The following is a 21,291-nucleotide window of genomic DNA, read 5'->3' on the forward strand; positions in this document are numbered from 1 at the left end:
TCCGGAGGAGGGCCGAAAGGGGCGTGGTTCGGCGACGCCGGGGAGACCTCGAGACGGGTGTGGGGTCCGGGGAGCACAAAGTGAGCTAGGCTGAGTGGTTCGAGATAGGGGCATGATAAAAGCGGAATTTAGGGGATCTGGAGCACGGCCGGGCTCGGGCTGGGACCTAGTAGATCCAGGCCCGGAGCCTTCGGGGTTCAGGGTTGGGGCTTAAAGCACTCTGGAGTCGGCACCGTGCCTGGGGAGCGGGGTTAGGACTGCGGCGAGGCTGGGAGCCGATCAGAGTGTAGTATCTCAAGAGTGGGGTTGGAGGGCTGAGCCTCAAGTCGATCTCGCGCGGAGCTCGTGAGGGCGGATCCGGGGAGGTGGAGCTTGGACTAGGGAAAGGGGCGGTCCTTGGGGGGGCGCTGGAGTCCAGGGACGGTAACACACTACTTCCGAGGCTCGGTCTAGAGAGGCAGAAAGAGAAACGAAGGGACCCTTCGGCGCGGGATTCTGGGCGAAGTTTAGGTTATGAGGCCCCAGAAGTTGCGAGGTAGTGGGCGGAGCTGGAGGCTGAGCAGGGTTGCTAGGGGGCGGGGCCAGAAAGGTGGCTAGTCCCGTGCTGGTCACCCCTCCCTTCCGCCAAGCCGGACGCCCCGCCCCGACACTTATTTGTTCATCCAGGAATCTGGGAACCAAGTTTATCTGACGGCCCTAAACTCACAGCCTAAAGATGAAGGCTGACTCGATCTCGAGGACACAAAGACCCACACAGCCTTAGACTCCCACGTCGCACATATGTTGACACACCGGCCCTCACAGACACTGTAACACACAGAGATAGAAACAGCTCTACACACAGGCACAGCACCGTGCCCCGTACTCGCAGGCTCTAAGCAGTGGGATGAGGGGCCCAGCCCGTGGAGTTCAAGCCTCTCCTGCAACACCGCAGATAATATCCGTTCTGTGTAAGAGCCAGAGGACCTAGAAAGGGGAAACTGAGGCCAGAGCGAAACTGTACCCTGCTGGAGTCAAATGGGGAGGCCATCTAAGCCAGGACAGCCTCCCAGGCTCTTCCCCTGCCTGCGGAGCTGGGCTTCCGGGCTCAGGGCCTCCGCCTGTGCCCCCACAGACGTGGTGGTGCTGGAGGTGAGCAGCTCCCTGGCGCAGCCCTCGCTCTTCTACCACCTTGGTGTGCGGGAGAGCTTCAGCATGACCAACAACGTGCTGCTCTGCTCCCAGGCTGACCTCCCGGACCTGCAGGCCCTTCGGGTAGGAGGCGGGGTGTCTGGGGGTGGGGGCAGGCGGGGGCAGGGGGCCAGCGGCTACCTAGGATACTGATTGGATTGTCCTCTGCAGGAGGATGTTTTCCAGAAGAACTCGGTGAGCAGAATCCACTCTTCGCTCCATTATGCCCTTCCACCGCCACTACCTTTCCTGGCCTCCTCAGTCACCTCTGACCCAATTCCCTTGACATCCATGTGGCCTTCTGTTCCCTATTGCCAAGCTCACGACGTGTGCCCTTTCTCTGCTGTTCCAGTCCCCTCTGGTGCTGACCTCTCACCTCCTCCTGTCGCTCTATAACCGGGTGCTGACCTCTGATCTGCCCTGATTGCTGCCTCCCTCCCCCCAGGATTGTGTCGGCAGCTACACACTGATTCCCTATGTGGTGACAGCCGCAGGCCGAGTGCTGTGCGGTGATGCGGGCCTCCTGAGGGGACTGGCTGATGGGCTGGTCCAGGCCGGGGTGGGCACTGAGGCCCTGCTTACCCCCCTCGTGGGCCGGCTGGTCCGGCTGCTGGAGACCACGCCTACCGACTCTTGGTAATGGGGTACAGAGAGGGGGCACCAGGAGGAGGCTGGCGAGAGCACAACTGGCCTGGCTGAGGGACAGGCCCCATCATTCTCTCCCCCTCCTTCGCTCCCTCCTCTGCCGGGGCCCTCAGTGGCTACTTCCGGGAGACCATCCGGCAGGACATCCGGAGGGCCCGGGAGCGCTTCTGCGGGGAGCAGCTGCGGCAGGAGCTGGCTCGCTTGCAGCGGAGGCTGGACAGCGTGGAGCTGCTGAGCCCCGACATTGTCATGAACCTGCTGCTCTCCTACCGCGACGTGCAGGTGTGTGGCGCACAGGAAGGCAGGTGGGGCAGCCGCACCCCACTTCAGAAAAGACCCATTCCCTCTCCTGGTTGTGCCACTCACGCGCTGGTGGCTTTGAGCAGAGGGGCTCATGTCTCTGAGCCTCAGTTTCATTGTCTGTAATAGGGGTCTCCCAGCATGGGGAAGTGGAGGCCCACAGCGGGTTCTCTGTGTCAGCTGTGGGGGTGGGAAGATGGGGTTTCAGGGATGGGAGGGGACCCCAAACTCAAGGTTTCCCTTAGTGCCTAGGGGGGTGATGGGACCCCCCCCCCAGAGGCCATCGTTCCAGTGTGCACTGTCCCCCTCCGCAGGACTACTCGGCCATCATTGAGCTGGTAGAGACCCTGAAGGCCTTGCCTACCTGCGACGTGGCCGAGCAGCACAACGTCTGCTTCCACTATACTTTTGCCCTAAACCGGTGAGTGGTAGAACAAGGCTCAGGTCCTAGCCTCCTAGGGACATGGGTCTCTGCCATGCGAGGTCCCTGCTGAGTGGGATTCGTGCTGTTCAAGGACTTTGCTGACTGGGATCCCACTGATGGCACATGGGACTACCGCCTGGGGGGTCGGCAGATCTAGGCGGTCATGGCTAGAGTGGGGTGGGGTCATCAGGTAAGGCCCCGGCCCGTGCTCCCCTTTCCCTAGGAGGAACAGGCCTGGGGACCGGGAGAAAGCATTGGCCGTGCTGCTGCCGCTGGTCCAGAGCGAGGGCTCCGTGGTGCCTGACCTCTGCTGCATGTGCGGCCGTGTCTACAAGGACATGTTCTTCAGCTCTGGCTTCCAGGATGCTGGGTACCGGGAGCAGGCCTACCACTGGTAAGGGGCACCAGCGAGTGGACCGTGGGCTGGAGAATGGGGCTGTGGGCCTCGGGCCAGCCCTGAAGCCCCACCCCCACCTCCACCCCAGGTATCGAAAGGCTTTTGACGTAGAGCCCAGCCTCCACTCGGGCATCAATGCGGCTGTGCTGCTCATCGCTGCAGGCCAGCGCTTCGAGGACTCTGAGGAGCTCCAGCTCATAGGTGAGTCCCAGCCCTGGACGGGCCAGGGGAGAGCGCGGGCAGAGAGGACACCGGGCTGGCCTTGTCCCTTTTGGACCTATTCTGCCAGAACCCACACCTGCACCCTCATACCCGTCCTGGGCCCTCATGAGCCCTTGAGGCCACAAGTGTGCCAAAGCCCACACCTGTGCTCCTTACACACCAAATTTGACAGACACTAGTTCCCTAGACCTTCCTTGTGCCCGAGCTCCTACTCCCACCTGAGAGTCATACCTAAGTTTTCACCCTTTTTTTTTTTTTTTTTTACAATGTGTTTATTTACTTGAGAGAGAGAGGGAGTCAGAGCAGGGGAAGGGGCAGAGGGAGAGAGAATCCCAGGCAGACTCCATACTGAGCGTGGAGCCTAATGCAGGGCTTGATCTCTCGACCCGAAGATCATGATCTGAGTGAAACCCAAGAGTTGGATGCTTAACCAACTGTGCCACCCAGGTGCCCCTCACCTGTTTCTGTGTTCCTGCCCACATGGATGTCGTGGCCCACACCTGGGCTTTGCCCAAACCCACAGCCACACTCCCTAGGTCCCACACCCCTCTTTCCCAGGCATGAAGCTGGGCTGCCTGCTGGCCCGAAAAGGCTCTGTGGAGAAGATGCAGTATTACTGGGATGTAGGCTTCTACCTGGGAGCTCAGATCCTCGCCAATGACCTTGCCCAGGTGGCGCTGGCCGCAGAGCAGCTCTACAAGCTCGATGCTCCCATATGGTAGGTGGCCTCCTCTGCAGTCTGGGCCCGGCCTCAGCTGCCTGCTCCTGCACACATGTACCCCCGCATTCTAGCCTAAGTCCTGAGCCGGTGACATGGCCCCTTCCAGACCAGGGCCCACCACACCCGGTGCCCACGTTCTGGCTTCCTCCAAGCCGGTTTGCTCTCCCAGGCAGTGCTAGTTGGGGCCTGGGCTGAGTTGAGGACAAGACTATGCTGGCAGGTACCTGGTGTCCATGATGGAAACCTTCCTGCTGTACCAGCACTTCAGACCTACGCTGGAGCTTCCCGAAGGACCCCCGCACCGTGCCCACTTCTGGCTCCACTTCTTGCTGCAGTCCTGTCAGCCACTCAAGACGGCCTGTCCCCAAGGGGACCAGTGCTTGGTGAGGCTGCCCAGTGCGGTTGTGGGACCTGGGAGAGGGGCGGGGCCTCTCTAACCCACCCCCTTCCTCATCATGTGCAGGTGCTGGTCTTGGAGATGAACAAGGTGCTGCTGCCTGCCAGGCTGGAGATTCAGGGTACCGACCCAGTGAGCGCAGTGACCCTGAGCCTGCTGGAGCCCGAACCCCAGGTGAAGTCACTGCTGGGCCTCCCTTCCCCAAACCACTCTCCGAGTCCCCCAGCACCCTCCTCAGACCCAGCTTCTTCTGCCAGGACGTTCCCTCCAGCTGGACTTTCCCAGTGGCTTCCATCTGCGGGGTCAGGTGAGAGGCGAGGCCTCCGGCGGGGTCCCCGGAGTGGGGTGCCGCGGGCCCACTAGCCCTCACTGTGGCTCTTCCTCCCTTCCCAGCTCCTCCAAGCGGGATGAGCGCTGCTGCTTCCTCTACGCGCTGCCCCCGGCGCAGGACGTGCAGCTCTGCTTCCCCAGCGTGGGGCACTGCCAGTGGTGCGCGTGGCCTCTGGGATGGCTGGGGTGCCCGGGGAGTGAGGGAAGGGAAGGGACATGTTCCTTGGGTGCTCTCGGCCGCGGAGGGGACAGTTTCCGCCCAAGGTGCCCCTCCCCTCGGCCTGACCTCCCCCACCCTCAGGTTCTGCGGCCTGATCCAAGCCTTGGTGACAAATCCAGATTCCACAACGCCCTCGGAAGAGGCAGAGGGTGTGGGGGAGGTGCTGGAGGTGAGGAGCAGGGCCTGGGAGCGCCGGAAGTGGGGGTGGGGAAGGGCTGGGGGGCCTCACTGAGCCCCCATATCGCCCGTCTCCCACAGTTTGATTATGAGTACACGGAGACGGGTGAGCGACTGGTGCTGGGCAAGGGCACCTACGGGGTGGTGTACGCGGGCCGCGAGCGGCACACGCGGGTGCGCATAGCCATTAAGGAGATCCCGGAGCGGGACAGCAGGTGCGGTGTGCAGGGGCCCAGGGGCGGGCGGGGCCCAGGGCCCGAGGGGAGGGGGTCTTGTGGGCAGAATGGCAGGGAACACGCGGGGCGGTGAGGTCTGAAGGGGGCCTGTGGGCTGGGTAATACGGAGGAGAAGGTCAGAGAGAGGCCTGTGGCTGGGGCAGGTCCTGGGGGCCCGGCCTGCCTGGCGCTGGAGCTGGGTGAGCATCTCTGCCCCAAAGTGGCCTGTTCCTCTCTTGCTCCCCACTCCCAGGTTCTCTCAGCCCCTGCATGAAGAGATTGCTCTGCACAAGCGCCTTCGCCACAAGAATATCGTGCGCTACCTGGGCTCCACCAGCCAGGACGGCTACCTCAAGATCTTTATGGAGGAAGTGCCTGGAGGTACGTGCCCAGTGTGGGATGGCAGTGGAACTGGAAGTGTGGGGCAGGGGGATGGGGCCAGGAAGGGGGTGGAGAACCCTAGGGGAAAATGAATCCTAGCCTGCGTGGGTGGGGTAGCTCAGAATTAGCTGACACTGTGCACTTGGGTGGGGATGGAGTCTGGGCCATGGCTGGGGTGTGCCTGGGCCTTGAGCAGAGAGCTGAAGGCCGGAGTCAGGGGGTGCCCGTGATGATGATCCTGGACTGCGTCTGCCTAGGCAGCCTGTCCTCCTTGCTGCGGTCGGTGTGGGGCCCCCTGCAGGACAATGAGAGCACCATCAGTTTCTACACCCGCCAGACCCTGCAGGGCCTCAGCTACCTGCATGACAACCACATAGTGCATCGAGACATCAAGGTAATCCTGAGACATCAAAGTGAGTCCTGTTGCTGGTGGGGGGGGGGGGATTGATGGGAACACAGGGGTCCAGACAGAGGACAGCAATTTGCATTCAGAAGGCTGACCCCTTTGCAAAGGGTGAGGGAATTCACCAGGGAGGCTCCCAAGGGAATGAGAGAACTTCAGACCTGAAGCCAAAGCAGGTGCCAGCACCCAGGAAGTCATAAGTGGGGTGGCAGAGGGAGGAGGTTGACAGAGGCAGGGTCAGGCTGCGATCGTAGGAGGTGGGATCCAGGGACAGGGTCCAGTTCCACCATCAGGAGCCCAGCCTGATTTCCACTGAGCACAAGGTCCACTCTTCTCAGGGGGACAATGTGCTGATCAACACCTTCAGTGGGCTGCTCAAGATTTCTGACTTTGGCACCTCCAAGAGGCTGGCGGGCATCACACCTTGCACTGAGACCTTCACAGGTAATGGGGTGTGGGGTGGGGAGTGGGGATGCTGACCTGGGACAGAAGAACTCTTAGGACCTTCCGGGGAATGGTGTTTCTCCTGGCTGTGGAGTTAGAGCCTTCATGGGACATGGAACCAAGGGCCGGTGACTGCGCCGGGGGTGAGGTGATAGAGTCTAGAACTAGAGCTTAGTAGTCCACGATGGTGAATTTAGTGTCTGAAATGTACCTAGTAAGTGTCAGTGTGGGCAGAAGTGTGTGATGGGTTCAGAGTGGATGACGCTGTCCCGGATGTGTGGTGGGCCGTACTGTGCGTGAGGGAGTCGGAACATGACCGAGCCCAAGATGAGTGAGGAAACTCAGGATAGGTGTTTGACCCCCAGGGTACGTGATGGGGATTATCTGGATGACAGAGTTCAGGGTGGGCGCAGGTGACTAGAGGATGAGAGCCCCTTTCACCCCATGTCGTCTAATGCCTAGATGAGCATTAAGGGCTCGGCTTCTACCACAGGGACCCTCCAGTATATGGCACCAGAAATCATTGACCAGGGCCCACGAGGGTATGGGAAGGCAGCTGACATCTGGTCACTGGGCTGCACTGTTATCGAGATGGCAACAGGCCGCCCCCCCTTCCATGAGCTAGGGAGCCCGCAGGCGGCCATGTTTAAGGTGAGACCCCTCACTCATGGCCTGGCTCACAGGGCGGGGGGCATGGTGACAGACCGAGCCCTGGACACCTCGAAACTTGACCTTTTTCCGTCCTCCCTGACCCCTCCCAGGTGGGCATGTACAAGGTGCATCCGCCAATGCCCACTTCTCTGTCAGCGGAGGCCCAAGCCTTTCTTCTCCGAACGTTTGAGCCAGACCCCCGCCTCCGAGCCAGTGCTCAAGCACTGCTGGGGGACCCCTTCCTGCAGCCAGGGAGGAGGAGCCGCAGCCCTGGCTCCCCACGACATGCACTACATGCACTGCAGCCCTCAGGTAAGATGCAGGTGGAGGGAGTGGGTGCACGGGGCTGAGGGAGAGGAGCTGTGGAGGTGAGAGGGCTGATTGGGGGCCCAGGCTGACAGCCTCCTCCCTCCCTCAGATGCCCCTTCAGCCAGCCCCACTCCTTCAGCTGACCCGACCACCCAGCCCCAGACATTCCCACGCCCTCAGGCGCCCTTTCAGCACCCACCCAGTCCCCCGAAGCGCTGCCTCAGTTACGGAGACACCAGCCAGCTCCGGTGAGAGCCCAGGGTCTTGGCAGGGCTTCGCCTCATCTGGGTTTGCTCTTGTACTCCCTCGGCGGGGAAAGCCCCCCTCAGGGCCCTGGGTGCCTCCCACCACTTGTAAGGATGGCAGTGGGGGCCTCCTCGCCGATGCTCCGACTTGCATTTCTTGTGCCACCTCAGTGCCAGGCTCCTCTCTCTTACCCCTGGGGGGCTGGCCTCAAAAGAGCCAGGATTCAGACCCTGGGGTGGAGGCGGCCGGGCGCCGTGGCCACCTGCCCTCCATCCGCAGCTCCCCGGTTGCACTAGGGTGCCTGAGGAACCGGGGGCCGAGGAGCCCACGTCCCCTGAGGAGAGTTCCGGGCTGAGCCTGCTGCACCAAGAGAGCAAGCGCAGGGCCATGCTGGCCGCGGTGCTGGAGCAGGAGCTGCCCTCGCTGGCGGAGAGTCTGGGCCTGAAGCAGGAACAGGTGGGTGTGCGCGTCCCAACCACCACCACCAACAGCCACACACCACCACCCTCCTCCCCAGGTTGGTGGTGAGGCCAGGCCAGCAAGTCCGCAGAGGGCTTCCCCTATGCCTGCACCCTCACCTGCCACTCTCTTGACTCAGGGGGAAATCCACCCATGACAACCTCTCTTCCTCCCCAGGGGCCCCGGCTGGGCAGGAATCATGTGGAACAGCTACTGCGCTGCCTCGGGGCGCACATCCACACTCCCAACCGCAGGCAGCTGGCCCAGGAGCTGCGGGCTCTGCAAGGGCAGCTGCGGGCCCAAGGCCTCCGGCCTGCACTTCTGCACGGACCGCTCTTCGCCTTCCCGGACGCGGTGAGGGAGCCTTCTCGCGGTTCGGGCTGCCCACTAAGATGTAGTCAGCTCCCTGTGCCTGGGAATATGCAGGGACTTGTTGCAAGGTCGCACGTCTTCCCCGTGAAGATAGAGCCGTCAAGAAAGGGACATCTATCCCGTCCTAGTTTCCCAGCTCCTCCCTCTGCCCCAAGCCTGTCTACCCGACTCGCCTCTGGCTCAAGACTTTCTAGGCCTTTCGGACTCGAGCCCCACCTCTGAGTCCCGCCGCGCCCTTTCTCCCTTTCCAGGTGAAGCAGATCCTCCGCCGGCGCCAGATCCGCCCACACTGGATGTTCGTGCTGGACTCGCTGCTCAGCCGAGCGGTGCGGGTAGCCCTCGCCGTGTTGGGCCCAGGTAACCCCAGAAGTGGAGCTATCCTGCCTGCCCCCGGCGAGGGTGTGACCCCCTTGGGGGCTTGACAGGCACGCCAGGGGCCGGTAGGGGGCGTGGTTGGTGGGGGTTAAGCTCAACCCGGGCGGGAATGAATGGCTGGGTACCCAGATCCGTGCGCCCTCTGCCGGGTGTCTGGGGAAGTGTCCCAAATGGGCGTTCTCTCTCCCTGCGGGAGCTCACCCCAGTCACTTGGATTGGCAGAAGAGGAGACAGAGGAGGTCCCACCGAGGTCAGAGGAGGAACCCCAGTCCAAGCAGAAGGAGACCATCAGCCGGCTCCCGGGGGAACCAGAGAAGGCACCCCCAACCCCAGTGGTGCAGCTGGGCCTCTTGCGAGCAGAGACTGACAGGTAAAGCCCAGGGGACTTGCCTGCACCCTCTGGGCCAGCTTCACCTTCCCTCTCCTCTCCATCGTACTGGCCCCGCCTCTGCGCTCTCCTACAGGCTCCGAGAAGTCCTGGCCGAGAAGGAGCGGGAGTGCCAGGCCCTGGTGCAGCAAGCTCTGGAGCGGGTACACAGGGAGACAGGGACCTGCACCCTGGCCCCAGAGCCCCCTGGTGAGTGTGCCACAGCTGGAGAACACTCAAGGCAAGTGCCAGGAAGCTTCTGCCAGGAGGTACCCCTGGACTGACCGCCTGTCTTCTCCTCCACAGCTGCTTTCACGGTGGACCAGGGCTTGGTGCAGTGGCTACAGGGACTGAATGTGGATTCAGGCACTATCCAGATGGTGAGGGGGAGAGTGCTGGCCAAGTCCTTGACCCCCACCCACCAGAGACTCCATCTCTGCCCATCTTTCAGCTCTTCTCACTCTTTCCCTCATGCGGAGAATCTCAGTACACAAGACCACTTAGTGTACCCCCCATGGTGCAGATGAGGAAACAAGCGCCAAGGGGCATTGGCTGCCGTGTAGCACATTAGTAGCCCCACAGAGCTAGTACCTGGGTCTCTGGACACATCTCTCTCTGATTTTCTTTTCTACTGTTTTCTTTCTTTTCTACTGTGTCTTTGTCCACAACCAGCTGCTGAACCACAGCTTCACCCTCCATATCCTGCTGACCTGTGCCACTCGAGATGACCTCATCTACACCCGCATCAGGTATGTCCTGAGCCCTCCAGGGACCCACGCATATGGCTTCTTGGTGGCTAGAGTCTGGCCACCCCCCCCACCAGGCTGCATGTCTGCTTCAGTTCCTCCCTGGAAGTTACATGGACACAGTGTCCCCAGGGGGGCAGGAGGCATATCAGGCAGACAGTGGGGTAGGCCATATTCTGGCTGAGCCACACTGAACCTGCTCTCCCCAGGGGAGGAATGGTGTGCCGTATCTGGAGAGCCATCTTGGCCCAGCGAGCAGGAGCTACGCCAGTCACCCCTGGCCAACAGGAGGCTGAATGAGAGCTCAGAGATAGAAGGCAGGACCCAAGGATGGCTGCATGGAGAAGATACAAGCAGCTTCTGATACACCTCACCTACCCCAGGACTCAGGGCCAACAGGAGGAGGCCAGGCGGGTGGGGGCAGGGTAGGGCCCAGACCTAGCGATATTGGGGGGGGATCAACCATAGAGATACCCCCAAGCCTATCAAGTATGGCCAGGCAGACTATTAAACAGAATACCTTTGTATGCTTGGGTCTTGGCAACTTATTTATTTTTTTTAAGATTTTATTTATTTATCTGACAGAGATCACAAGTAGGCAGAGGCAGGCAGAGAGAGGGGGGGAAGCAGGCTCCCTGCTGAGCAGAGAGCCCAATGCGGGGCTCGATCCCTGGACCCTGAGATCATGACCTGAACTGAAGGCAGAGGCTTAACCCACTGAGCCACCCAGATACCCCAGATCTTGGCAACTTCTGAGGTATAGGGGGCCGGGGGTCCTGGGACCAGCTTCCTAAGGTCTTTCCAAGTCTGAAGTCTCTTCACCTGTTCCCTCTCACTTCCCTCACCCATTCCTGCCATTGCCCTTGCTGCCCAAAAACAGACATCAGCCTCTTGCTGCCCTTAGAATAGACTTTATTGGTTTTGGCCAAGGGCAGGCCCTGAGATGGGGGTCCAGAGAGGAGTGTGGTGGAGCTTGTAGGGCAGCTATGTCCTGGGGACCAGGTCGGTTCTGAGGGGCAGAAGGCCATCCACCCACTCACATGGTCGCTCCAGAAGCATCTGCCACAGCTGCTTCTCCTCTGCTGTGGAATCCATCCAGGGTACCTGGAGCCCGTAGCTGCTCCCTGGATATGTGCAGACAGGGGTGAAGGACATGGTTACCCTGGACACCCTAGGTCCCAAGGAATGCCTGCTGGGTCCCAGATTACCCACTGCCACTCCCAGCTCACAGTGGATATCAAAGCTCAGGGAAGGGTGGAGAAGTGCCCAAGGCCACACACTAAGCCGGGTCTCAGCATCAGGTCTCCCGGGGCCCTGCCCCACTTACCAGTGCCCAGGCTGAGGCGTGTGCCGCCCAGCTGGCGGCTGGTCAGGGCCCCATGGTCCCAGAGGGAAAGCTCAGCACAGGCCTGGTGCAGGTCAGCAGGCCTGAAGCCATCGTAAACCATCGTATGGTTGAACACAGGGCTGAGGCTGCGTCGTACAACCCTTGTCCGTTGGCGGCTGGCGTGGCTGTCATCGGGCAGCACTGAACTGTGGGGCAGGTAGGCTGGCAGTCAAGTGGCTATCCCTTCACGCTCCCCAGAACCAACCAGTCACCAGATCCTACTCATTCTCCCTCACAATGTCCGTGCCCTCTGGCTCCCGCCTACGTCCTGAACTCAAACCTTCACTATTTGTGGACCTTTGGGCCAGCTACCTCTCAGGCTCTTGTCTTTAAAAGTTACAACTTTTATTCGTAGGACCCCAGAGTACAGTCTCTGAAATACAGTTCTGCTACTTCCCTGCACAATGACCTTCATTGGCTCCCTGTTGCCCCCAGAAGTAGTTTCCAAACTTTTTAAAGCCTCAGAACCCACCCTGCAAGATAAAACATTACCCAGAAGTAAAAGAAAACAACGTCTGTGCATGAAATCAGGGCTGGGAACTTAGAACCTGACCGGTTCGACATATTTCACTCTCTGAGTGTGGGGCAGCACCCAGAGGCACCCCTAGAGGTCCCCCAGAGCTTACTTTGAAAATCACTGAACTGCAAGTTCAGGGCCAAGCCCCACAGCCTGACCTTCCAGGTCTTTTCATGGAAGAGCCCCTGTGACCTCCCAGGTCCCCAGCCTCGGCTCTCCAACAAGTCCTATGGCTTGTTACTCTGAAATGCAGCTCCTGAAGGAAGTCTTTAACTTTTCTGACTCTGGGCTTTTGTTCAAGTTGTCCCCTTCACCCCTGCACAGTGGTCGAAGATCAGACTGGGGGCGGATCAAGAACGGTTGACGACGAGGGGTTTGTCAGAGGTGGGGAGCTCCAGAGCGCGTGGGCGGTGGGGGAGGGCGGGGAGGAAGGGTAGCCAGGACGGCCCGAAGCCCCTCACCACTGTACGTAGGTATCCGGGGTTCCTGAGCGCAGCGGCACGAGGTCCTGAGCTTCCTTCACCCAGAAGTGCAGCTCCCCGCTGGGGGGCAGTCCCGCGCCTGCCCAGAGACTCGGCTCAGACCCTGCCGCCGCCCGCCCTCGCCTGATGCCCCTCGCCCTCGCCAGACCGGAGGCCCCCTCCTTCCAGGTCCCGTCCAGCGTGGCCTCTCACGGGGCACTCACCCTCGGAGCCGGCGGGGACGTACTTGAGGGAAAGGGAGAGCAGCCCGCGGCTGGGGAGGTCGTCGGGAGAGTGTGGGACCTGCGAGAGGCGGTCAGGTCAGAGGCGGGAGCCGGCCCCAGCGAAAGCGGCCATCGAGGGGTGAGGTCTCCAGACCCGGATGGGGCGCACCTAGCCGGGGGACCCAACCGCCGCCGGGGGGCAGTAGGGTTGCAAGGCCGAGGGGAGGCTCGGCCAAAAGCGGGGTCAGAGGGGGCTGGAGCAAAGGAAAGGGGGGGTAGGCGGGGGAGGGTGCAGGCGGGACACCTGCGTCGCTGGGTCTCCCCACGCGGGCAGGCTGCCTCACCCGGGCCTGCAGAGGGAGCCAGGTGGGCTCAGAGTCCCAGTCCCACGTGTCCAGAGGCACTTCGACTTCCCCCAGAAAGATGTTGCGACCCAGGCTCTCGCGGTGCCACACGGACAGGCTCAGCACACGGCCCCTGAGCTCGGCCTGCGGGATGGAGTACTGGGGACAAGAGGTGCGCTTTAAGGGACCACGGCGGCTGGCGCTGGCTTCAGCGCTGCGGCAGTGTGGACGGGGGGGGGGGGGGGGTGGGGGGTGGGGGTGGGGGTGGGGGGTGGGTGCTGTCCTACCGCGCTCCTTGCACGACGGAATCTGGGGGAGCCCCGAAGGGCCTTAATGGGAGGTCTGGACTAGCGCCATGCCCAGCACTGGGCTGACCCACTGGGGAACGCACGAACGGAGGGCCGCCCTGCCGTTCCTCCGGCACAACGGAGGGTCCAAGCGACGGGCAACGACCATATCCTGGCTGCCCCAGTCACCAGGCCCCCGCAGGAAGGGGCGTTGGGTTCACGCATGGGGGGCCGCCCGGTCGTCGCAGCCTCACCCTCAGAGTCTCGTTGAAGACCGGGTTCAGATTCCGTTTCTTCACCGCCGTCTTGCGCTTGCTCTGCTTATCCGGGAGGAGGTAGCTTTTGACGTAGCTGGAGCGTGGGAGGAGAGGAGAGGACCGGAGCTGAATGGGGGCCCCTCTCAGCGCCTACCACCCCCCCCGGGGGGCCTCCCCAGCCCCAGCCCCTAGCACGGCTTCCGGGCAGCGCTTTCCAGGAGTTCTCTCACTCAACCCCCGCGCCTCCCAAGGACGTTGATACTCCCACTTCGAAGACGGACAAAAATAGGCCAAGAAGAGTGGCGGGGTGGGGGTGCGGCGAGAGCGGGTTGGGCACTCACGGATCGGAGCGGCGGCGTCGCGCGGCAGCCAGGCCCTGGCACTGGATCACGTGCACGCGCAGCTCGGCGGTGCCCGGCTCGTAGCGTAGCCCGAAGTGCACGGAGCCGCGCACCTGCACCGCGCCCGCCTCGGCCTCCCCGGACAGGCTCAGCAGGCTGCCGCTCAGCTGCGGGCGGGGTGGAGGTCAGCGCGGGGCGGGGGGTGTTGCTCAGATCAGGGGACCAGGGAGGGGTGAGGCCGGGGCTACGCGCGGGGATATGGAAGGGTGGCATCCCCCACCCGTCTCCTTCGTCCCCAGGCCATAGCCCTCACCCCTCACCGTGGAGGAGTTGAGGCTGGACACGGAGGAGCTGCTGCTGAGCATGCGGTCGAGGGAGGGGCTGGGCCCGGGAGCCTCCTCTCCGTTCTGCAAGATCTCGGGTGCCGTCTGGGTCTGGGGAGCGCGGGGCAGGGGTAAGTGACGGGGCGTCTTCTCTTTCCCAGCCCTTCCCCCGACGGCTCTCAGCCTGGTGCACGGGCACTCCCCGCCGAGAATCCGCTCCGGGTCTTGGGAGCAGCCGCCGGCCGCTCCCGCCTACCTGGCCTGGGGGTGGCGGCGACTCCGCTCCCCGCGGCCGTGGCTCCGGCTCCGGGTCCGCCTCCTCCGTGTAGACCTGTGGGGCCCCGGAGCCCGGGGCTGGGGTGGGGCATGAGCTACTGAGCGTGGCCCTCTCTTGCCCGCCCCTAAGCAAATTTGGAGGGACTGTTTTGCCACTCCCGTGACCTGCGGATTCAGGCTCCAGTCCTGCGGGAAGCCCTTGAGACCGCACACGCACACGCATATACACGCACCAAGGAGAGAGTAGGATGGGGAAGGAAGGTGAACACAGGTGGTTGGGGTCACTTCAGAGATGCCTCTGGTCCCTGAAACCTCTCTGTAGTCCCCAACACACACCCTCCCGCTCACCTTCCTGGGACTGGGGCTCTTCCTCATGATCTGAAGACTTTAGGGGGACATATGGTGAAGGGGAATCAGGTTTCTGAAAAAAGCAAGGAGATCACAGTGGGGACTAGTGACAAAGGAGTCAAAGGTCACGATAGGGTCAGAGGCCAGAGGCTCCAGCTGGCTATCCCAGATGGATTTAGCACAGCCCTCCAGGCAGGGCTGGTAACCAGCTAACCAGTTGCCAAACCAGTGGGGCCTGCATGTCACACCCCGTCCCGTGTCACGGCATGCCCTGTCTGACTCCGTCCCACTGGTGGCAGACAGTAACTTCTGAGTCCTAAACCTCACCTAGCTCAGTCCCCCACCACCCCTAAGAGCCAGATTCTGAGATTCCCTTAGAGGCCAGGTCCCTGTCCCCATTTGACAGAGGAGGATTACAGTGGCCCAGACCAGGGTCTCCTGAGTCTCACTTCCCACCTCCTCTTCAGGGTCACTCATTACTCACCTCAGCCTTGCTGAGCGTCTCTTGGGGTGCCTTGTCCACGACGAGCCTAGGAGAAGGGAGAGGTGGTTGTCAGGGGATAGACCCCAGAGGACTGGTAGGCACCCTCCTCTCCCCCTGCCAGGCCTCCTCACCTGGGCTCCGGCTCCTCTTCAATTTCTTTCTCGGCAGCTTCAGCCTCCCCATCGCTGCCTGGAGCCTGATCTCCTGTGCCCGGGTGAGAAGCTCTGTGAACCCTGGATCTCAGGAAGTCTGACCTTTGGAGAAACTCACTCACCTCCAGGAGCTCATGGAGGGGTGGTTCCCACCCAAAGACACACAGTACCAGGGGCCCTCTCTTACTGTACATGCATAGCCAGTGCCCTGGGCTCTGTGTAGCCAGTCTCACCCCGGGGATCTCCTCTCACCCATGGAGCTCTTCTTTCTGCGGATAGAGGCTCGGACAAGATCAGAGCCAAGGTGGGCATGGTGGTGCCGTTGTGAGCGCGCTTCCTGGAACCAGTCTCCTGTCAGGATCTTCAGCTGCCCAGGGTCTGCCAGCGAGGCCCGGAGCTTGCTGGGGGATAGGGGAGGGTGTGGCTGTCATCCAAACCACATTCCTGCTACCCACTCTGTGCCAGGCCTTGTACCTGGGGCCAGGGACACAAGAGCAAATCAGACTCAATCCTTACTCTGGATCAAGGAGCTCAGGTTGATGGGGAGACTGGATCCAGAACAGACAAGTACACTATAATGAGGTGGGTGCCATGATGGATGTGAGAAGGGCCAGCTTTGCCGGTGGGAATCCAGGAGGGCTTCCCAGAGGAGGTGACATTTGACTAGGTTCTTGAAGGACAAATTGGAGTTTTCCAGGCAGAGAAGGAGAATAATTATCATTCATTAAGTGACTACTGTGCATAATGCCCCCTCCTAATTCCAGGAGGTAGTGCTCCTTAGCCCCATTTTACAGATGAGGAGAGTGCTGGGGAGGTCAGGAGAGTTGCCCTAGGTTACACAGCTAAGAGGTGTCTTCCTGTCCCCAAACACTACTTTTAAGTCACATGCTCCTCTGCCACTGTGCTCTTCCAGGGAGAAGGAACAGCATAGAAGGCTGTATTCAAGGACTCTGACACTCTTGAGTGGCTCGAGTGGACATTCTGGGTATGTGTATCAGGGGCGGGGCTTACTGGTGGAGGATGAAACTGGGGAGGCTGGCAGGGACTAATCAGGGAGGCTTTGCAGGCGCACTTAGGAGCTGGCTCCTGACATGAGGTGCTGAGGAACCATGGGCGGTTTCAGCAGGGGACATTAAGGACAGATCTGGGGAGCTCCAGCTGCAGCATGACCAGTGGGTCAGAGAGGGTGAGCCTGGAGGCAGGAAGGCAGCTGCCTCAGGTGAGGTGGAGAGCTGCGCTGGTTAAGGGTGGAGGTGACCAGAGGACGAAAACAGGAACCACCCAGATATCTGACAGGCCACACACTGGGAGGCAGCAGGGGCACACTGGGGCTCCCAGTGCCTGATGTCCCGTTCTCCCGGGCTCCCCTGCCCTGCCTCACCTGACGCGGCCCTCCTCCAACTGGCGAAGGCGGGCATCTCGCTTCAGGACATCAGCAATGGCCTCCTGCTCCTCCTCTGTCAGGAAGCTGAGGTCCAAGAGTGCATCAGCCTCAGGCTGTGGCCCGTGCGCCATGAGGCGGCTGGGCAGGGCCCAGAGCCTCTCCTGAAATGGGTGTCCCCTCTGGGGCATCAGCTGGGACAGTGCCCCATCAGCTGGGGCACATGTGGCGACCTGGGGGCAGATCAGGGGGCAGGTCAAGCCCTGCCCAAACACAGGGCCCATCCTGGAGCTGACTGCTCTTTTCTGCCCAAATACATGCCTGGGCGGTGGGCACAGTACAACTCCAGGAAGGCTGAGCTCGAGGTGGCATGAGATACACCCATGGACCCATGGGCCCAGGTACACACTGGCTCACAGACATACAGACACCCTTGAAGATGTGTAGACACGCCCACCCACAGTGAGACGTCCGCCTGATCACACGGGCGCCCCGCCATCTGTATGGACAGGCCAGTGCACACCTGTCCCGCACCAAGGACCCTATGCGGTCTTGGTCCCAGACCCTGGCCCACACCAGGGACATGCCTGACATATTCTGAACCGTGCACGCGAGGCCCCACAGAATGTATAACTTGGGACAAAAACATGACCCGAGATACACACAAATCACACTGAGTGTTGCACGCACATTGCCCCTCCTCCGACTGGATTGTGAGCTCCTTGAAGACAGAGACAGCGCCTCACCTCAAAAGCCCGTATGTTGCCCACAACAGACAGTGGTAAAGGCTTGGTTAATTGAATGCAGAAATACGCCTGTACACACGTGGGGAAGGCTACACACACAAACACACACCCAGATCTGCTCACTGCTCCCCCCCACCTCACCTCCACCCTGCCCTGGCCCATTTGGCCTTCCTGTCTGAGGCAACCTCCTCCCCAGCCCACACCCCCACTTCCTCCCCACTGAGGTAACCACTTTACCCACTCCCCCTGAGGCCTCCAGCCAGGGATGCCCTCTTGCCTGCAACCCCTGGGCACCTCTGCTCTGGCCACATGGGTTCTCCCCCTTCTCCTGACCCAGGACCTGGCCAGGAGCCTGGCGGCAGAGGCCAAGGGCTGCAAAGCAGCTCAGGCTGCCTGGGCACCATGCTGACTCCGGAAGGAAAACATTTGCCCAGCTCCGAGGGGCATGTGGACGTGGCGGGGGGCCCCGGGACAGAGTTGTGGGCAGAGCGGAGGCATGGCCTGAGCCCACTGGGCCATCTCTCCTCCCCTGCTGCCCCTCCCACCCCCTCCCAGGCCAGGTCAGGGCACCAGGCAGGCCCAAGATGGGAAGAGGGTTCTCTGGCAGGCAAGTCCTAGCTTGTGACCGCTGCTGCCTGAGCTGTGCCGTCCCTGCTGAGTCTGTGTCCAAGCCTGAGCACGCCTTCTCCCTCTGCTGCCTGCACCGCGGGCTTGGTGTGGCTCTCTTTACAGAGTGCCCGGTCTGATCCTGCGTGAACACCCCTGTGAATGCCCGTGTGCCCCGCATTAGCACTACTTCCCGAACATCTGCCCTGTTCAGTGCTGGGTGCTGCCCGCACACAGCTCGGGGCTCTTCTGTGGCCCGGGGCCCAAGCCTATGTGACATTGTGCCCTTGCGAGGGTCTCAGACCAACACAACACAGCTCTGCACACGGAGGCGTCTATGAGGCTGTTTGTTTTGTGGGTGTGAAGATTGTGTCACTGCCTGTGTGTCGGTGCACCATGTCCCAGTGTGACGCCGCGTGGGTGACTGTTGTTCACCTTCAGTGACTTTCGGGTGACAGCATGGTGTGGTATGTGCCCTGTGTACTTCATCCTCTGCTGGATGCGTGTCTGGGCTGTGTCGTGCTATGTGCTGGGGGGCCCCAGGGGTCCTCTGGGGGTGTATGTAGGAGTACGGAGGTGGGGAAATGTCCTGCAGGTCTGCCTGGTCTGGGCTGTGGGCATCTGAGCCTAGGGTCCCCAGCAGCAACCCCTCCCTGTAGTTCCTTCTTCTAGAGCCAGAATCCAGCGTCCGGTTCTTCCCACTCCCATTCAACACTATGGGACAGACCCATTGGTCAATGTTCCAGTCCCAGACCCGCTCCCACCTGCCCCGACCCCTAAGGCCCCAGAGGGTACCCAGGAGACCAGGTGGCAATGTCTGCCCCTTGGGACCCTGGCAAGGAAACTTCGCCCTGAGGTGTGTTACCTGTAGGGGTCCAGTAGGGATCAGACACCTTCGCAGGGTGACCTGGGCTCTCCTGAACTCCTGGCAGCTGAGTTTCAGAGCAGAACTTGGGGAGCGGAGCAGAGAGGGACTAAGGCTGACTCAACCAGCAGCCCAGAGGAGCTGCCCCAGAGGAGGAGGAAACACTTCTGAGCAGGGCCTGCTGCAAAACCGGGCCTGGACTCCCGGCACCCTGGGGGTGCACCCAAGCCTTGGCTTTCAGAGCTCTGAGCTGATCTGCTGGGTGGGAGACACCAGGGGCTTGGCCCCAGCTCTGCTGCCCACTTGTTCTGTAACTGCTGTGAGCAGCACAGGCACCAACCCCTGAGAGCCTCGGTGGCCTCATCCCTAGAGTGGGTGGCCGCCCCTCCCCGCCGGCGGAGTTGCTGAGAGGAACTTGCTTTGAAAGCAAGGTTAGAAATCTTTCTAAGAAGCAGGGTCAAGGAGGGATCACAGACTGCGGGTCAGAGGACCCTAAGTAGAGTTTCTCCTCTGCCACTGTGTGACCTTAAGCAGGTGTCTCCACCATGCTGAGCTGCAATTTCCTCCTATGCAAACTGGGGGTGGAGGTGTGAAGAGCCTGTTCCAAGGGCCAGAAAGGGCCCAGCCAGCATAGAGAGGGTACCAGGGGGCCCCCCTCCAGCAGTCTCTCTCTCTTTTTTTTAAAGATTTTATTTATTTATCAGAGAGAGAGAGAGGGAGAGAGCGAGCACAGGCAGACAGAATGGCAGGCAGAGGCAGAAGGAGAAGCAAGGCTCCCTGCTGAGCAAGGACCCCCGATGTGGGACTCGATCCCAGGACGCTGGGGTCATGACCTGAGCCGAAGGCAGCTGCTTAACCAACTGAGCCACCCAGGCGTCCCCAACAGTCTCTTTTGACAACCACTGCCCCTCCCTGTCCACATGTGCCTCCTGAGCGGCGTTAGCCCCAGCCCCGCTGCTCTGGACCCTAACTCTGTATCCTCCTCCCCCAACCAAGTCTTCTCTTGTGTCCAAGTTCCCACTGCTACAAACAGCCCCCCTGCTGCCAGCGCCCAGACTGCCCCCTCTCCCACCCCCAGCTATCCCCCATTGCTGTTGCTCCTGCACTGCCCAGATGTTAGTACCAGCCCAGCCTCTTCTGGAACCTTCCTCCTCCCTGTCTCCTGGCCTCCACACAGCCCCTCTAGTCCTGCCTATGCAAGGCTGTTGGAGGGGTCTTTCAGTGCCCTGCTTTGATCTGTCATTCCTCAGCTCTGGAATGTGCTGGCAAACAACCAGGTTGACCCTGTGGCTGGTTCACAAAAGTGCTCCCAACCAGTCCAGCCTCCCTTAGACACTTTGACTAACTCTTGGGCCGCACCTACTCCTCAGCCTGACTCCCAGGCCCTCCCCGTAAGTGTGGCTCTGATGTCCTTGTCTCCCACATCCTTAGAAGCCTACCCAAAGACTCTGCTTCCATTGGTGCTCCCTAGTCCCCAGCTGCAGGAGTGCTCTCCCCACTTGCCGCTGCCCCTCCCAGGGCTCCCCTGCCTCCAGGATGTGCACTGGGCTTAGGTGAGAAGGCAGTAACCTGGAGGCCAACAGGTCTGGCTTAAACTTCTGGCTCTGGTGCCTGGTCCCTGGTGGGCCTAGATCAGTGACAATCTCTATAAGCCTCACTCTCTGCCTTTATAAAACAAAGGCAGTGACAGCAGCCATCTCTGAGACGGCTGCAGGGGAGTGTCCCCTGGCTTGCCTCCAGCATGCATTCTCCCTTCTCTGTGGTCACAGTAGCCAGCCCTTTGGAAAACAGCCTCTCTCTGCTTTACCCCTTGTGCTCCGGCCACAGCATGGTTGTGAGTGGGGGCTCTGGAAGTAGGTTAGGCTACTGGACTTGAACATGGGTCCACTCTTCCTACCTCTGTGCCCTTGAGCAAATCACTTTACCTCTCTGTGCTTACTTCATCTATAAAATGGGGATGGTAGCATTAACCTCACTGGGCTGTGGTGAGGATAAATGACACTTTATTATGAGGCCTAGCACACACTAAGCACTCAGCCACCTCTTTATATCTTGTTTCCCCAAGGCTAATTTAAAGTTCTGCTGGGGTGCACCTGGGTAGCTCAGTTGTTAGGCATCTGCCTTTGGCTGGGGTCATGATCCCAGTGTCCTGGGATGGAGTCCCACGTTGGGCTTTCTGCCCAACAATCTGCTTCTCCCTCTTCCTCTGCCCCTCCCCTCCTCAGCTCCAGCTCTTTCTCTTTCAAATAAATAAATAAAATATTTTTTTAAAAAGTTCTGCTGGGCGGATCAAGCCTTACTACTTTTGTCTGCCCACTTCA

General features: G+C 60.9%; 2 protein-coding genes across 5 annotated transcripts; one reads left to right on the forward strand and one right to left on the reverse strand.

Annotated features, from left to right (window-relative positions):
• The first annotated feature begins 19 nt into the window (after positions 1–19).
• MAP3K6 (mitogen-activated protein kinase kinase kinase 6) lies at positions 20–10,498 on the forward strand. Of its 3 annotated transcripts, XM_032302467.1 has the most exons (29): positions 20–950; positions 1,115–1,254; positions 1,342–1,365; positions 1,616–1,806; positions 1,929–2,097; positions 2,430–2,536; positions 2,763–2,933; positions 3,025–3,137; positions 3,717–3,876; positions 4,100–4,262; positions 4,343–4,450; positions 4,534–4,583; positions 4,670–4,765; positions 4,908–4,995; positions 5,085–5,218; positions 5,472–5,599; positions 5,857–5,993; positions 6,341–6,446; positions 6,940–7,097; positions 7,208–7,409; positions 7,516–7,654; positions 7,949–8,108; positions 8,289–8,465; positions 8,735–8,840; positions 9,081–9,228; positions 9,323–9,435; positions 9,532–9,605; positions 9,898–9,974; positions 10,181–10,498. In XM_032302467.1, the coding sequence occupies exons 1-29, from the start codon at positions 887–889 to the stop codon at positions 10,269–10,271; spliced, it is 3,594 nt and encodes a 1,197-aa protein (XP_032158358.1). In that variant the 5' UTR covers positions 20–886; the 3' UTR covers positions 10,272–10,498. The 3 variants fall into 3 exon arrangements, with proteins under 3 accessions (XP_032158358.1, XP_032158356.1, XP_032158357.1); XM_032302465.1 differs by lacking the exon at positions 20–950 and having other exon boundaries at positions 957–1,254; XM_032302466.1 differs by lacking the exon at positions 20–950 and having other exon boundaries at positions 957–1,254; positions 7,208–7,387; positions 7,503–7,654.
• A 246-nt stretch (positions 10,499–10,744) lies between these two features.
• SYTL1 (synaptotagmin like 1) lies at positions 10,745–19,067 on the reverse strand. Of its 2 annotated transcripts, XM_032302548.1 has the most exons (15): positions 18,971–19,067; positions 16,754–16,986; positions 15,625–15,773; positions 15,352–15,424; positions 15,221–15,266; positions 14,737–14,809; positions 14,369–14,466; positions 14,110–14,223; positions 13,790–13,956; positions 13,446–13,542; positions 12,905–13,063; positions 12,561–12,639; positions 12,337–12,436; positions 11,299–11,504; positions 10,747–11,095 (listed from the first exon to the last, which is right to left on the reverse strand). In XM_032302548.1, exons 2-15 carry the CDS (start codon positions 16,942–16,944, stop codon positions 10,956–10,958), a joined length of 1,692 nt encoding a protein of 563 aa, XP_032158439.1. In that variant the 5' UTR covers positions 16,945–16,986; positions 18,971–19,067; the 3' UTR covers positions 10,747–10,955. The 2 variants fall into 2 exon arrangements, with proteins under 2 accessions (XP_032158440.1, XP_032158439.1); XM_032302549.1 differs by lacking the exons at positions 16,754–16,986; positions 18,971–19,067 and having other exon boundaries at positions 10,745–11,095; positions 15,606–15,767.
• Between the last annotated feature and the right edge of the window lie 2,224 nt (positions 19,068–21,291).

This window comes from Mustela erminea, chromosome 10, assembly GCF_009829155.1.
Source record: "Mustela erminea isolate mMusErm1 chromosome 10, mMusErm1.Pri, whole genome shotgun sequence".
Taxonomy (NCBI): domain Eukaryota; kingdom Metazoa; phylum Chordata; class Mammalia; order Carnivora; family Mustelidae; genus Mustela; species Mustela erminea.

Bases quoted from the DNA above. Each gene is read 5' to 3' on its own strand.
- MAP3K6 (XM_032302465.1), top strand. From the start codon at position 1,018: ATGGGGAGGCCATCTAAGCCAGGACAGCCTCCCAGGCTCTTCCCCTGC. The intron at 9,436-9,531 runs GTGAGTGTGCCA...TCTCCTCCACAG, and splicing joins CCTGGCCCCAGAGCCCCCTG to CTGCTTTCACGGTGGACCAG. The intron at 9,606-9,897 runs GTGAGGGGGAGA...GTCCACAACCAG, and splicing joins ATTCAGGCACTATCCAGATG to CTGCTGAACCACAGCTTCAC.
- SYTL1 (XM_032302548.1), bottom strand. From the start codon at position 16,944: ATGCCCCAGAGGGGACACCCATTTCAGGAGAGGCTCTGGGCCCTGCCC. The intron at 13,957-14,109 runs GTGAGGGGTGAG...CCCCGCCCGCAG, and splicing joins CCAGCCTCAACTCCTCCACG to CTGAGCGGCAGCCTGCTGAG. The intron at 13,064-13,445 runs GTGAGGCTGCGA...TCTTGTCCCCAG, and splicing joins TCTTCAACGAGACTCTGAGG to TACTCCATCCCGCAGGCCGA.